Genomic DNA, 15,911 nt, shown 5'->3' with positions numbered 1-15,911 from the left:
GCATCACATCTGGAGCAGGCAGCTATTTGCAGCATCAGTTTTATCCCAGCATCAGCTGCACTCGCACGTTAGGTCGCTTGTTAAAGGAAGGAAATCCAGCTGACAGTGTTTCCGATGTGCACCTCTCAGTGCCGTATGGGATTTTAAAGGTCTCTTGATCACACCGGACGTAGGTAGCAAAACAACAAGCGCGTACACGAGCATCTGTTTTTGCTGATGCTAAGGTCATGCTAGCTAACGGGAATTACTGCACCTGCACAGGAAAACAACAGACTACCTATCATGGTGCACATAGATGTGGTCGTCCCTTTAATTCAAGTATCAAACATAAACCAAGTTAGATATAGATACATAGCAAACGATATTTCAAAATATAAGTGTTTTTATTTTATTTTATTCATTTATTTGCATCTTTGAGCTGTCAATGAGAGTAGTCATTTTGCATTCTTGAATATTATTTTTTATCTCATTATTTTCACAGAGTCTGGCTTTAATAAAGTGCACATGCAGCAGTAAATAAATCAAATAATAATTGTCATGAATCTCTCCTTTGTCTCTTTGTGTCCTGTAGGAAGTGTTGTGCCCACATGGGCAGTGTCCTAGCTTTGTCCTCTGGTCCAGGCCATCAGAGCTGGCCTTTCTCCACGGACCCCTCTCCTTCTCGCTGGGACGCGCATCCTGCTCACTGGGACAGTCCCCCACGCTGGGAGAGGAGAGATGGCCGCTTACCAAACCCAGGCAGCTTTCACTCCCTTCACAGGAGCTGCAAAGGTATGTAATTGTGTGTATGTAACAGGTACATTGAAATAAGCCGTCACGCAATTGAATGCTGTTTAAACTTTTAAGAGGACGAGCTAACATTGAACATACTGTATGGAACATTGAATGTGTTTAAAGGTCAAATGCAGTTTTATTTACCTTAACAATTGTGTATAATGTTTATAAATGAGTGACAGGCACTCTTGATTTTCACAACGAGAAGATTAGAGTCAACTCATGACCACAGGGCCTGTAATTGTACCAAATGTGATATTTACGTTTCTGATATGACTGTCTTCTCTGTCTCCTCAGATGTTTTTCCTCAACAGATTGAGGGCGTTAAGATGATGATCAATAAAACTCTGAGCAGTTTCTTCAAGGTGACTCTTCCTTCCATACTGATTTACATTTGTTTACATTACGTTTGTGGCACGTAAATGCAATATGAATGGAGATATCTTGCTTCTTAAAATGTTATAATGCCCTGTACATGTGTTTTCTTCCAGGCCAGTCATACTTTGCATCTCAGTGCTGTCACTCCTTCGTACTACAGATTCCACGTGGAGCATCTGCAGTCGGACGATTACAGCAAAGACAAGGTCAAGAACGAGTCATCACATTAAAAACATGTTACCACTGCTTTATCATGAATTCTTTTAGCAGTTATGAAGGAAAACAGACAGAGATGCTGCCTTTTGAGTTGTCAGGTTGCATATTGATTCTTCCTCTCATTTTAGGATGCTCCGGCGTTGATCGGTGAAATGGACTCTTCTGGTAGTCTGAACGCTCACGCTCTGTTGCACCTCTCCGAGCGTGTACGAGCCAGAACGGTGTTTCAGGTGACGTCCCAACGCCCTTCTCTGTCCTTACATCCGTCCAGCCCGTGCTACATTCAGTCACTTTTTCTACAAAAGTCAGTTTTTGTACACAAAGTGCTGCAAACAACTCATTGAAATTTTCGATTGTGTTTCAGACTCAGCAGTCCCAGTTTGTAACGTGGCAGTTTGAGACGGAGTACAGAGGGAACGACTTCACTGCTGCCGTCACAGTAGCCAACCCAGACGTCCTCAGAGAGTCAGGTGATGAACGACAGGTGGAACGACTAGAGCCTCACTGGAACATCACATGAAGTGTTATTATGTGTTAAAGTTAATTGTGCAAAGACACAAACCTGTGTATCAGTGTAACGGGGAAATAATGTTATCACATATTGGTTTTAGCTTTTTAAAACCATGTCTTTAGTATCTGCCCTTATACTCAAATATGGTCCCACTTTGCCTTGTCTAATACACATATATGTGTGTTTCTGTGCGACAGTCATCCTTGTGGCACACTTCCTGCAGAGTGTGTCCTCTGGACTGGTTTTAGGAGGGGAGCTGGTCTACCATCGGGGGAGAGCAGAGGAAGGAGGAATTCTTACTTTAGCTGGACAGTACTCACGTGAGATTGTATTTGTGAATCTGCTTTTTAACATCTGATTTAACCTAGTTGTAATATTTCCTGATCTGGTTTGATTGATCCAGCAGCAGCATGTCCACTCTCTCCTCCTCATGCAGGACCAAACTGGGTGGCAACACTGAATGCTGGGAAAGGAGGTGCCCATGCCAGCTACTATCACAGAGCCAACAAACAGGTAAAACAAATATCACAATACTGTTCATACATACATATACTTAGCACATATTGCAAAAATACATGTGTTTGTGTGTTTTCCAGATCCAAGTTGGAGTGGAGTTTGAAGCCAGTACCAGGACTCAGGAGACCACGACCTCGTTTGGATATCAGATGGAGCTCCCAGAGGCCAACATGGTGTTTAGAGGTAAAATTCATTCTAATGTCGTGCTGGATAAAAATCATTCAGAAAACACACAGAGTTCTTTTTCTGTGTGTCTCCAGGTATGATAAACAGTCGGTGTATCATAGGAGGTGTGCTGGAGAAGCGCCTGACACCACTCCCCGCCACCCTGATTATGGGTGCCTTTGTAAATCACAGAGGCGACAAGCTGCAAGTGGGCCTAGGTGTCCATGTGGGATAATCTTCCACCAGCTCCCCGCTGCCATTACTACTCACTGTCAGGGCGACCGTCCAGCGACCTGTTTAAGAGGCTTCTGGTCCGTCAGTCTCAGTAAAACACTCTGAATATTGTTGATTTTTTTTTTTTGGGGTGTTGAAGCCCAAAATGTTTCATTTTATCAATGCATCTTATCTTGCAACCTACCTCTCTAAATGGAGGTGAAGTTTCCTGATTGGGTGACAAAAGGATTACACTGGAAGATTGGATTAACATTTTGAGGGGCTCAACATGTGTGAGATAAGTCCCTGTCTCCCGGAAACCAGACTGCACGTCACCTTCTGGACAATGGACACAGAAAGGATGAGTGTCATACTGTACTGTAAACTACTAATAAATTAAGGTTTTATACTGTAGGTACTCATGAAGAAACTTTATGTACATAGATTAAATTAAAAGATAGTACTTTTTTTCATTTTTAGTCCGTTAACTACAATTTATGTACACCTGACCTATCTGCCGACCATTTTCTACAGCACATTGTTGTTTGTAAAACTAGCCATCGGTTTACACGTGTACCCTTATGATTAGAAAATCAACTTTTACTAACATCAAAGCTCATGAGCGTGACACTTGTTTGCCATCTGTCTCCTAAATCCTGAATTTTGGAGCTTTTGATTGCTTGAATGCAACAATTTGATTGAAGCAGTTCCCCTCCCCCTCGCCCCAGCATTACCACATTACACAAACAGAAAAAAAATAAAGCTGATTAAATGTTCACTGATTAATTATCTCAGTCTAGTATCTATTAGATGATTTCCGCCGACTAATGCTTAGAGGATAAATCGAGTGCAGAAACGAAGTGGTCAGCAGCGATGTCAGCTCTGTGTGAGTTTCAGTGAATGGGTAGTGAAATACTGTAATGCTAAAACACCAGTGTGATCCCTGAAAACTTGTGTGTGTAGATGTGTGTGTGGTTGATTATCAGCTCTTTTGCCAGCCTATATAAGTGTGTGAGAGCCCCACCCAGGAATATCGAGCCCTTTGACACTCAAGCCAGAAAGGTGCTCCACCATATACACCTACTCCAGCTGAAGGATGAGTGAGCGGCTATGCACTAACAGGACTGTACTGTATTTATATAGATGAAAACATGTGGGAACACTGACCTGTATGCAACCTGCACTACTCACGCTGCCTCTGGGCATTTGTCCTGTTGAACATATGAAATGTTGCATATATTTATTTCTACATTATGTAATATAAGCATGGGGAGAGGTACTGTAGAAGGGAATGACTGTCTTTTTTGGACTTAATTTAATAAAGATGTTATTTCTATTATAGTTAAGCTATTTTTCAAGGTTTTCTTCACCTGTGTTTTCTTCATCCTGTTTTTAAGCTTCACTGTGAATGTTTTTATTATCAAGTATGGATCAGATTATATGTAACATGGAAAGGGGGTCACTTGAAACTAACCCTCAACACCAAGCTGCTTTTTTATGACTCCTATAGTTTATTTTCCTGTCGTTTGTCCTGTATCTAATTGAAAATCTGTTAAACTAGTGAGACAAATACTTAAGGGTTGGTTAAATAAAGCTAAAAGGAGTAGTTGCTATGTTTACCATAGCTAGGTCATGATACGTCAGAGTTTTGTTCAAGTTTATGTTTTTGAGCCTCAGGGTGAATTCAGAAATCAAAGCAAAACTATCCACTTATGTTTGGGGTTTTTTGTCCACAAAAACCCAATGTATTGACTGTGAAGCTATGCACACTCCTGTCTTCGCCCACCTGTGTGTTTGTGTTTGTAGTTGTTGCCCTGTGTCGCTCCCTTTTCCTGTTCGCTCTGTATGTTCATGAACCTGTTACATGAGGTCTAAGTTTGTTCTTGTCAGCTCACACCACTGTAAAGTTGAAACAACATTTACATCAACTTTGTATGCAGTTGCCTACAGTACGATACCCAACTCGCTCTGTCTGGACTTAGATAAAACACAGATACTCTTTAGAAGCTTTAACTTTAATACTGTATAAATTCCTATAAACTGACATCAGTGATATATTGATACTGTACATCCATATGTCTTATATACAAATATATTCAAATATGAGGTGTGTAAACATTTGACTCATTCACTCTGATAAACAGTACATCATCTGGCAAAGATACAGGCTGATACCGAGTCCGCTGCCAGTTCTCTGTTATTTGTCTCTGAAAAAAGAGAAGAAGCCTTTCCCTCCTTCTCCCTTCACTTTCAAAGACTTGCTCCTTTTAAGTCCCACTGCGTTTTCTTTCTCTTTCTGCTTCTCTGCTTTTCTCTCCTCCTCGCTCTGCATCACCTGCTTACTGATCACCAACCTCATGTCCTCCTGCAACGAGATCAAAGGTCCAAGGTGACATTTTAAATTGTGTTGCCAAGAGGGACATAATTTTTGAATTGTATACCCCTGTTGACAGTCAGACCACCCACCTGCCAGGCATCCAGCTCCTCAGACAGCGCCACCTTGTGTTGGATTGTGTTGAGAAGCTGCTGAGTCAGCGTGTCTTTCTCCTGACGCACTGTGGCCAGCTCGCTCTCTAAGAAGCTGGACGATGATTTGATGGTTAGCAAAACGTCACTTGTGGTTTCAAATGAGGTGACCTAAATTCAAATCACGTTGTGATGCTTTACCTGTAGCTCGGCTTGTCAGCGCTGCCTCTGAACATCTCGGTTTCTTTCCTCAAAGTCTCCAGCTCTTCTCGCTGAGATTGTAGCTGTAGAGTGTGAAAATAAAATCAAACATAAATAAATATATATATCTATAAATCATGAAACTCTTTGCTCCTGAGGTCCCCTTGATCACATTTGAGACACTAGGCACATTTCAAAGCTGAGTGTTTTAAGTAAAAAATATATTGTAGGCTATCATATAAGAAAATATTAGTTAAATAAATTCTTTAAATGACATCTACTTCTCTTCTATTGAAAAATACAGATTCTATACATAAGCAAATATATTTCTGAGGACTGGACACAAGATGTCACCCACTACATTGGAGTCTTTTATCATACTGGACCCTGAACTAGCCTAGATGTTATACAGCAGTGGTTCTCAAACTTTTTTACATCAAGGACCCCTAAATTGACACAAATTAGACCACGGACCCCCGTTGGACAAAATTTTGAAGCAAACACCAGAAATACACAAATATTTGTTTGAATTTGTACATTCAAATTCGGGCCAATGGCGTGAATTTTTGGAAATATTGTAGAGAAATTTCTGGAAAAAAGTGGTACAATTTCTCCAAAAATGTTCAACCCTGTGGTAAAAGTGGTAAAATTCTCAAAAAAAAAAAAAAAAATGTTGAGAACCACTGTTATACAGTATGTCTTAAAATCATATACATTCATGTCAGATTTTGTGCAGAGAAACTTTTATATATTGAGCAATGGTGGCTTGGTATTCACAAACCCATTTGATGACATCAGAAAATAGAATAAAATGCTTTAAAAATGTTAAGATTGTACTCGGTTACACAAGAAATAGGGTTATCATCTCTGTTTTTCATTTCTTTAATGAATTTAAGGGGACCCTATAGGAAGAGTAGCCGTTGTTCTAGTGCAGTAGCAAATGGGGATCCAACTAAATAAACTAATACACCCACTGAAATGGAAACCAGCATCAGCTGTACAGTTCCACTCACCTCCTCTTTGAGGGCCCGTATCTCGTCATCTCTTGCTTGCAGGACCGTGGAGTGAGCTAGAAGAGCGTCTTTAGCCTGGTTGGCAGGAGACAGCGCAACACAAAGAAAGATCAGTGAGGTGAGAAACACTCAGCAGCTGATGTGGCTTTGGGAATTTCAGAGTTCAGTTAGTATCAGACTAATGAAGCATGTGAGTACAGGCTCAGGAGTAGTGCACGCCAGCTAAAGTCAGACTGTGAAGTGACTGTGCACCTGTCAGCGCAGTGGCTGGTGATTTGTATGAGTCTCTGTGTGTACCTGTGATTGCTGAATTTCACTAAGCAGAGACAAAGGTTGTGTGTGAGCACTGTCCAGGATGCTCTCTTCTCCCAGGTTCAGAGCTTTTTGTTGCAGAGAGCGATTCAAGGTACGCAACTCAAACACCACTCCCTGCTCCTGCTCTATCTACACATATGCACACACAAACACACATGCAGTGAGAGACAGGCACAAGCACGCACACAGATTTCAAGAGCTTCAAACTAGTGGCATTAGTGACGTCTGTTAGTGATGACTAATGTCTCCTTCAGCTCGTGTCCTCCTCCTGTTTCCTCAGGATTCATCTGTCACTGCTACACTTCATCGGCCGGATGTTGTTCCTCACCTCTGCTTCTTTCTCTCTCAGTTTGGCCTGGAGCTCGGACACCCTCTCTCTCAGTCCCTCTCTCTCCATGCGGAGTCCATCACTCTCCTCCTGTGAAGCTTTCAGTTGTGCCTCTATGTGCGACAGCCGCTCCAGCAAAACTCTGTTCTGTTACGAAAGGATGAAAAGATGGAACAAACGTAAATGGTGCGCTGAGAGTGATAACTTCAGTTATTTGACTCTGTCTGTTGGATGATGCCTCTGGTGAACATTTAAATAAATGGTAATCATTTCAGAACCAGATTTGATGCTTTGAGGTGTGGAAACTTGTGCCTGAGTCTGTTAAATCTCAGTAATTGGAGAGAAAAATATCCTGCTTATACTTCCATCTCAGCAGCAGAGCTGTACACTCGAGACCTGGACATGAGTCAGATTCAAACCAGCCGAGCAGGACTTGAGATTTGATTTAACTTGATTTACATGAGACTTCACTCCCTTAAGACTTGACCCAAATTGAGACTTCAAAGTAAAAGTCTCAGTCTTTCAGCAGTTTTAAAGAGGCCTTTGATAGCACATCATGAATATTTAAACAGTATTCTCTGATAGGACTTGGTTTCATCACACTGTTTCAAAATCGGCTCGTTATTTTCACATCGTATTCAAATTTTATACTTTGGTCAAGTTTAAAATGTATATGATATGAATGGAATTGATGTGTTGAATCAGCTAGTAGCCTAATATCAGCTCCTATCGATCACTGATCCCTGAATCCAACTGAATCAAAATCGTGAATCATGATAGATTTTATGATATTGAAAGGCACTGAATCATTGCCCATTGAATCAATATAATATTAAATTGTGATGAAACCTGTGGATTGATTTACAGCCCAACTACGACCTCCTATCCAGTAGCATTCAAGCTGGTGTGATGTGTTCTTTACTGTTACTTTGGTATTGAGTTATTCAAAGTGTGAGTATACCTCTGCTTGAATACTCTGTATCTGTGTGAAGCTGATGTTTCGGCTAAAAGACGACTCGTCCATCTCTTCTCTGAGGGAACGGACCTCGGTCCTCAGGATGTGTTCCAGTGTCACCGCCTGGATGGGAAGGGGGAGGGAAAAGTTGAAGAAGGCGTCTGCTCATTATGCAACTAACATTGGACTCCCTAAACCTGCTAGTCTACATTGCTCCAGTCTATGTGACTGTGACACAACATCACACGCAGGCGCAGACAATTCCCACACACATGCATGCACACACACACACACACACACACACACACACACACACACACACACACACACACACACACACACACACATATACTGTTCATTCTAACAGCGTTCAAACATAGTCATGACTTCTTCTTCTTTGGGTTGGCGTCCTAACCTCTGCCAGCTGCTCCACCAGCCGTTGGTTGTGGTTGGCCAACTGAGTCAGCTGTTCACTCTCATCCTTTCTCTGGGCTCTGCCTTGGCTGTGATGTCGCTCCAGCTCGGACCTCAGAGCAGCTAAATCCGCAGCCAGCTCTGCCTCTCTCTGACCAGATGTCAGTTCATTCATGTCCAGCTTCCTCTGGAGGACATGTTTCTCCTGCTGTAAAGCCTGGAACATCAAACACAACATGAACTGGCTTTAAGATACATTGGGATTTCTGTTCTTGTGACTGCAAATGACATTACATCATACAGTATGTTGGTTTCTAGGCAACTTATCCATAACAGACATGTTTGTCCCAGTCTCTGTTATCCCAAAAGCCATTACAGTGTAACAACAGCTCCTTCACTCATATTATTACTTAGCCTACAGCCGTACTTTTCCTACTGTTACAAGTCATCGTGTCATAATGCTACTGGTCCAAAAATGTGTATTAACCCTTTAAAAATAACAATTTCTCAATTAACTTTATTCTGCACTTTTCCCATCACTACTTGCTGTCCTCTGCTGTGTTCTACTTGTTTTCTCAATGCCGATGTCTACTGTATGCAGAGATGAGGCAATGTAAAACTGTATCACTAGCAGTAAATTACATGCATATATTTGTCTTTGTATGTTTATAATTGTTTAAACTTGGATTAATTCAAGATAGATATAGATGGAGCTGGAATAAACTGAATGTAGGGCTACATTCACTCACTTGTTCATGGTTTTTAGCTTTCCTTTTGTTTCTACCCCATTATAGTTTTTACCAGTTTGAGAAAAAAACAGTTTGCTTCAAACTTCATCTTTACCTCCATCTCCCTCTCCCTCAGCTCCAGAGTAGCTGCCAGCTCCTCATTCTTCTCCAGTAAAGCGCGACCCAGCTCTGCAGCCAGTATCAAGTCCGTCTCGATCCCTCCTCCGCTGTCATTGCTGCCAGGACATGGGGAGGACGGAGGGAGAGTAAAGGAGAGAGACACTGAAGACGATGACGACAGTGGGAAGAAGGAGTCCTCCAGGCTCGGAGAGGGAAGACTGCTTTTTCTGGGGGTGAACATTGTTGTTGTGGGGTTTGTTTGTAGGAGTCAGCTGGAAAACATAATTCCAGGTGTTGTAATCCACACTCACACAGGCAGGTGGGCAGCCGTGAGCCCTTATTTTTCTTCCTGCCTTGTGAAATCAGGAATGGTTTTCTGTTTCTTGTTGGTCTGGTTTGGGCTGATCTGGTCTGCAACAGTTAAATGAGACCGTTCTGTAATCCAATATGTCCAATACAGTATGTGTTCCTCACTGTGGTTCTTGAGGTCCTGATGCTGGTTTCATTCAATCCTGCTCTTCTCCGCATATAATTCTGTGGCTGAGGAAAACATCTCCACTGACACAGATTCATTCACAGAAACAGTGGCATTCAGTAGGCTACATGTATGATGATGACATGTGAAAATCAGACAAGTTGTTTTCTAGTAACATAATCTCAGATGGCCCTTAAGGAGGTCTTTTGTCTGACTGACGCTTTTGTTAGTCTGACCGAAATACCAGCTCCACTGTCATCTTTGTTCTGCTCCCCTCCCTGAATTCCAAAGCCATTGTGCTCCATTATCGGCAACAAATATAACAAAGTCTTGCCTGTTCCTGATCCCTCGAGTCTAAAGAAATCAAGTTTTTGCTTGCCCACCTGTTGTAAAACAAGTCCATAAATAAATCTGGACAAGATTCTCATATCACATATCGTTATTCCCAGTCACATCAGTATCTTTTCTGTATGAATTCTGTTTATAAACTAGATCAATTTCCTCAGCCTCCTCTTCTGTCTTTAAGCCTGATGTCACCATCAGTTGTTTCACCTGTTACAGTGATACTGCTCCCTGTCACGAAACCATGCTGTCAACACATTTATAATAATCAAAATAATAAACTCAATCCAACCTGACCATTACTTGTTACTGTGATTATGAAAATCACTTTCAACAGTTTTAACTCAGGTTATACCTGACACTGAAGGAATAAAAATTAAGTTTTTCTTACCTGACAGCTCCCAGCCAACTCGCACCTAGCAGGTAAAGTGTTCCTGTTTGGTCACTGTGTGCGTGTGCATGTGTGTGTGTGTTGTGTGTTGTGTGTGTGTCAGGGTGTGTTTGCACAGGAGAGGCTCAGCTGGTTTCCTTGGCAGTGGAAACACACAGTATGTAAATACAGTCAGTGGCTCCACCTCCAAAGTTGAAAAGGTAAAGGAAGCAAACGGAGGGAGGAAGATAGCAACACTGGTGGTGTGTCTGATCTGCAGAGAGAGTCACTGCTCTGACATCTAGTGGCTGAATAAGGAAGGGAAAACATACAGTATATTAACTCGGAGGAATGTGTTGTTGCAAAGTCTCACAGTCTGCTGTTTTAGAGAGGGTGAGACGGGGTGATGGGGGAGAGGAGAACAAACCGGAGTCTGTCTAATCTGGGCCTGCTCCTCCTCCTCCTCCTCCTCCTCCTCCCCATTCCCCATCCTGTTTACCTGCATGAAGGATTTGAATGGAGCTCTGTGCGTGGGGGTTTGTGTGTGTGTGTGTGTCCCTGTGTGTTTACATGAGGCAGGGGGTACAGAGAGTAGAAAAGGGGACTGCTGACATTACACCTCCTCCTCAGAGACAGCAAACAGATAAAAAGGGGACAAGACACTCATCACCACGCTCAGAAATAAGACCTTTGGATCACATACAGACATGCCATGCACACTCTGGATCGCTCTCTCGGTGTGGCTTCTCCTGCCAACCTCTGAAGCTGGAAGGCAGATGCCTAAACTTGCTAACAAGAAACTCTGCGCTGACTCTGAATGCAGCCGTAAGTACTGTAGGACGCTCCTCAGCCTCACTCTACTGCTTAGGTCAGGAGTTGATAATCATGTTATACAACTGTAGGGAAATTCTGAGCTAATACTCATGCAAATTGTTGAAATTTGCATAGTTCTCCAATTTTCCACTACTCACATCCCTTTCCTTTATTTTCCCTCTCAGACCCCATCTTGATAGCTCGTGCAGTGCAGGACTACTACCCCGGAGACTGCAGGTTCATTCCCATCAGACAGGGGCAGCTCGTCTACGTCTACGCAATGCTAAAAGACAAGGGGAACCTCTTCTGGGCTGGCAGTGTGAGTAAAACAAACATGTTTATGGGATCATAAGTATCAATAGACACTGATGATAACCTATCAAAGGAGATGCTGTCAGCCATTTATGTCTGTATGTATCACCTGTTTTTCAGGTACAAGACTCGTATTACGGACAACAGGAGGCTCGCATTGGCCACTTCCCTAGCAGTGTTGTGGAGGAGACGCATCCTCTCATGCCAGCCAGCACTGAAGTCACAACTACTGTAGGTGAACACAAACACACACACACACACAAACATAAACACACACACACACACACACACACACACCTAATTTCTAATTCTATGTCTCTTTGCTTTCCAGAAATGGGACTTCTATTGTAACTGATGATGCCTTTACCGACAAAGAACAACCTTCTTGGAAACTACATTACAACATCACTCTCTGTTTGCTACCATATGATCTAACACTCATTGTCAACAGTATCTGAGTAAATCTGCACTGCTGGTAATCTGCAATTTAGGGAGATAAGTGCAGCCATTGTTGCTTAATGCTTTGTATGTGACTTCTTTCTGTCTGTTTGATGGATAGGAAATTCTCTGTAATACCCCATCATGCAGTTTATATCTATTTTTGCAGGTATTGAAAATCATTAAATAATATGTTTTAAAAAATAAAATTAATATGAATTGTGCATGTTTTTACTCCTTTATTATTACTTCTGCTTTTTCTTGTTGATTGAGAAAAACCTGTTGCAATAACTCCCTATCAAGGCATTATATCAAAAGAAATTAAGAATAATCCCAATGCACAGGCAGGATATAACAGTGTGTTTACAGAATAATAAAGAAATTATTAGTCTAGTCCTGACAACAAATAAAAACCTGTATGCATAACTTGGGACAGTTGTTGTTTAAAGCCACAGTCTCCCAAGATGTGAGCTACTCTATGTTGTCACGTGAAGTTCTTTGATAACACAAACAATGAATATGTTAAAGAAAAAAAAGAACACACTATGGATTTTGAGTTTCAACGTTTATTCTATTTGATGTTTTCTGTAAAGGGTTGTCGCCAATATGAAGGGATAATAGAACTGTAAATGTTGCCTCTACAAGCTCATACAGTATGCACTCTGTCATATACACACACAGGCACGCACGCACGCACGCACGCACGCACGCACGCACGCACGCACGCACACAGACACACTCACACACGCACACACACATTATCCTTAGCAGCTCAGAGGCCATGCTCCCCATGCAGCGTATGAGGAGCCCAGTCATAAAGTTATCTCTCTCTCTCAAAACATCAGTTCCTCCCTCATCTTCTACTTTCCCTCCCACTCATTCACCCCTTTTTCTTCCTCTCAACAGAGTTCACACCTGGTCCCAAGTCCTGTGGTGGCTTTTTTTTTTAGCGAACAAACTAAAAGTGACTGCCTATGCCTCCAGAGAACTCCTTCCTCCTCACACATACAGAAACCAACAAAGAATAACCAAAGCACAGTTGGCATCTTATTCATACCCACTCTGACAGAATGATGTAATGTAGACACAATCAAGTTGAACAGTTTTAAGTCTGTTGCTATCTGCGGTGGATATCTCTGAGAGGTCTTTACATTTCCACCCCAGATGAAGACAGGAAATACCTTGATGTGCCACTTACATGGTGGTATGAATACTTCTGGCACAGAGGTATGGTTTAATGAGTGATTTTAAGGCTTTTGATAGAAAACGTAACTCCCAGGAGTTCATTATTTTGAAATTCACCACAGTCTATCAATGAAAAACATCTGTCCTGTCACTATAGACTCTGTCACATGGGCTCAACATATTAGTCTTTGGTTTTAAGGCACCATTGTTTGCTTGCTGAGACATCAGGATAATAGGGAGTTAGGAGTTAAATACAGGTTTATTAGAAGGCACTTGCACTTATAAACATCTAGACATGTATGCCCCACCTATATGTGCGCTGAACTCCCAACAAAACTGTGACAGGTTAAATATAAATACAGACAGCACTTGGGGTTAGTAGCGCAACTGTGTCAGGAGTGTCAGGCTCTACTCTACATTTTCTGTTTCTGTGTTCCCTCTTCACAGGTGATGGGAATGTTGCGCTCCAGGCCAGGAGATGACCGAGGTGCTGTGATCGTCAGCACGCCGTCGGATGACAGGTTGGAGGTGACTTCGTTACTTGTGACACCGGCAGGAAGCCTGTACTTCCTCACAAACTCTCTTGACACAAAGCCGTGGTCATCCTGGAACACAAAGTCAATATCAGGAACGTGTCACCAAATCAAAGGATTTTAGTTTGTTTCTGTACGTGCAACTGTATGACCTCTGACCTGTCTGTCTTCATGTTTGGCGTGTATTGTGATGAACTCGTCACTGACACTGACAGACAGGTCTTCGGGGGAGAAGTGCTTCACATCCAGATAAATGACAAAGCGATCCTTTTCCATGCGCATCTGTATGCAGACAGTGCAGCCGTTAGGAGCAGCTGGACATTGAAACTCACATGTTTGTTATTGTCAGCTCATGATTTAATGATAAGTGGTGGTGACCTTCAGTGTTGATAATATATTTTCACATAGCAGTTATTTCGGTAACACTTTAGATTAGGGAACACATATTCACCATTAACTAGGTGCTTATTATATGCATATAAGTAGCTTACTATGCAGTAGTATCTCCTTATTAGTAATTATTAAGCACGTATTAACGCCTTATTCTACATAGCCTTATTCTACCTCTATTACACCATGAATTAAGATTTCTCCTGATATTAACTCCTAATTATCGCTTATTCATTGTAAATTAATGCATTAATGCTATACTAATTCAGAGTGATAAAGGAAGAATTACTGTTCTTGTGCTACTGCCCTTATTCACATCATTATTCAGAAACAACAATGCATTAATTTACAATGAATAAGCGATAATTGGGAGTTAATATCAGGAAAAATCTTAATTCATGGTGTAATAGAGGTGGAATAAGGTGTTAATGCGTGCTTAATAGTTACTAATAAGGAGCTAGTAAGCTACTTATATGCATATTAATAAGCACCTAGTTAATGGTGAATATGTGTTCCCTAATCAAACGTGTTACCGTCATTTCATAGAGGACAAACACGCAGGCAATGGGTGAATTTTACGTTACCTCACTGTGTCCATTTTCAGGCCAGTTGAGCCAGCGCATGAACGAAGGGCGTATCCAGGGGAAGGACCAGGAGAAGGGCCAGAGCAGCGGCCAGTCAGTGAGAGGTTCTGCCATGGGGAGGTCAGGGAGCCGGTGTGGATAGGCCCGACGGTACCAGGGATACTGGATGGGGATATCCATGACGAGGTCCCAGGAGAGATGGAGAAGAGAATCGATGGGTGTGAGGGAGATGAGTCTTGATTTGACTTGGTTGGAGATAGATGGGTGCTGCTGTGCTCTCCTCCACAGCATTTATAGGCCTTTCCCTCCCATCCCGCCCCGACCTCTGTCTCCGTTCACATCCTCTGCGTCCCCCTCCCCTCCAAAACCTCCCATGCACACTTGCATAGTGACTCTGCCAACAAGCTGATTTTTCTGGAACAATGATGTCAACTGTTTATCACTCCATCGCCCTCATTGTTTCATCTGTCTGACTGTGACTGGTTGTCTCTCTCTCCCTCTCTCTTTCTCTCTCTTTCTCTCTGTAACTCTGTGTCTCTGTCTCCCCCTTCTCCCGGTCATGAGGTGACACTGGCTCAGAGTACTGCTGATGCCCCCATACCCATTCCCCAGGAAATACCCCTGTCTGGTGTGTGTGTGTGTGTGTGTGTCTGTGTGTGATTTTGGGTGTGTTTGTTTGAGGAATAGCTGCCAGAGCATTAGCCTGCTGTGCTTCGAGTGCCAGAAGCTTTAGGTTTGCGAGCAGAGTGGAAGTGTGGTTGAATGGGAACTGATGAGTTTGTATGGGAGAGCATTAGGTGACACTCGAAGCATGTAGCCTATCTTTTTGCTGTGAGCTCAGATGAAAAATATGAAGTCCTTTCCAACTGTGCAACATTTGTGCCAACCAAATTTCTTTCGGTCTCTGCCACATCCTCCCTGCGTGTCATGGTGTCTCCAGAGTAGGGGAAATGTTGAATTTGGGTTATCTGCCAGCACCAAGACACTGAATAAATAATTAGGCTATGCAATTGCATTATCTGCTATAGTGACTAAATGTGCTATCTAATTACATGTAATATTTTTACTTTTTAATACTAAGCCAGACAACCATCCAATGAAGTCCAGTGTAAATGTAGCCTAATACTAAAATGTACAAAAGCCACATTGACAAACA

At 42.2% G+C, this 15,911-nt stretch overlaps 4 protein-coding genes across 6 annotated transcripts; 2 read left to right on the top strand and 2 right to left on the bottom strand.

Moving 5' to 3' along the window:
• Positions 1-9: 9 nt before the first annotated feature.
• On the top strand, positions 10-4,692 carry LOC310997655 (mitochondrial import receptor subunit TOM40B). 2 transcript variants are annotated; one of them, XM_083987436.1, is made up of 10 exons: positions 10-149; positions 572-771; positions 1,072-1,139; positions 1,266-1,358; positions 1,497-1,598; positions 1,733-1,838; positions 2,077-2,199; positions 2,316-2,392; positions 2,476-2,578; positions 2,656-4,692. In XM_083987436.1, exons 2-10 carry the CDS (start codon positions 588-590, stop codon positions 2,793-2,795), a joined length of 996 nt encoding a protein of 331 aa, XP_083843562.1. In that variant the 5' UTR covers positions 10-149; positions 572-587; the 3' UTR covers positions 2,796-4,692. The 2 variants fall into 2 exon arrangements, with proteins under 2 accessions (XP_083843562.1, XP_083843561.1); XM_083987435.1 differs by having other exon boundaries at positions 10-169.
• Positions 4,693-4,896: 204 nt separating this feature from the next.
• bicdl2 (BICD family like cargo adaptor 2) lies at positions 4,897-9,554 on the bottom strand (the record flags this gene model as incomplete). Of its 2 annotated transcripts, XM_083986350.1 has the most annotated exons (9): positions 4,897-5,138; positions 5,240-5,354; positions 5,441-5,523; positions 6,454-6,528; positions 6,751-6,897; positions 7,097-7,243; positions 8,058-8,174; positions 8,467-8,682; positions 9,309-9,554. In XM_083986350.1, the coding sequence occupies 9 exons, from the start codon at positions 9,552-9,554 to the stop codon at positions 4,971-4,973; spliced, it is 1,314 nt and encodes a 437-aa protein (XP_083842476.1). In that variant the 3' UTR covers positions 4,897-4,970. The 2 variants fall into 2 exon arrangements, with proteins under 2 accessions (XP_083842476.1, XP_083842477.1); XM_083986351.1 differs by lacking the exon at positions 6,751-6,897.
• A 1,553-nt stretch (positions 9,555-11,107) lies between these two features.
• Positions 11,108-12,071, top strand: mia (MIA SH3 domain containing). The gene is made up of 4 exons (XM_083986200.1): positions 11,108-11,325; positions 11,499-11,632; positions 11,746-11,856; positions 11,957-12,071. Exons 1-4 carry the CDS (start codon positions 11,208-11,210, stop codon positions 11,978-11,980), a joined length of 387 nt encoding a protein of 128 aa, XP_083842326.1. The 5' UTR covers positions 11,108-11,207; the 3' UTR covers positions 11,981-12,071.
• Positions 12,072-13,661: 1,590 nt separating this feature from the next.
• On the bottom strand, positions 13,662-14,989 carry LOC310996742 (alpha-crystallin B chain-like; the record flags this gene model as incomplete). The annotated part of the gene is made up of 3 exons (XM_083986201.1): positions 14,756-14,989; positions 13,941-14,063; positions 13,662-13,853 (listed from the first exon to the last, which is right to left on the bottom strand). Exons 1-3 carry the CDS (start codon positions 14,933-14,935, stop codon positions 13,662-13,664), a joined length of 495 nt encoding a protein of 164 aa, XP_083842327.1. The 5' UTR covers positions 14,936-14,989.
• Between the last annotated feature and the right edge of the window lie 922 nt (positions 14,990-15,911).

The sequence above is a fragment of the Trachurus trachurus genome (genome assembly GCF_905171665.1).
Source record: "Trachurus trachurus genome assembly, chromosome: 14".
NCBI classification, from domain to species: Eukaryota; Metazoa; Chordata; class Actinopteri; order Carangiformes; family Carangidae; genus Trachurus; species Trachurus trachurus.
Note: the sequence above shows the minus strand (reverse complement) of the source record. Positions and strands in the feature narration are given on the sequence as shown.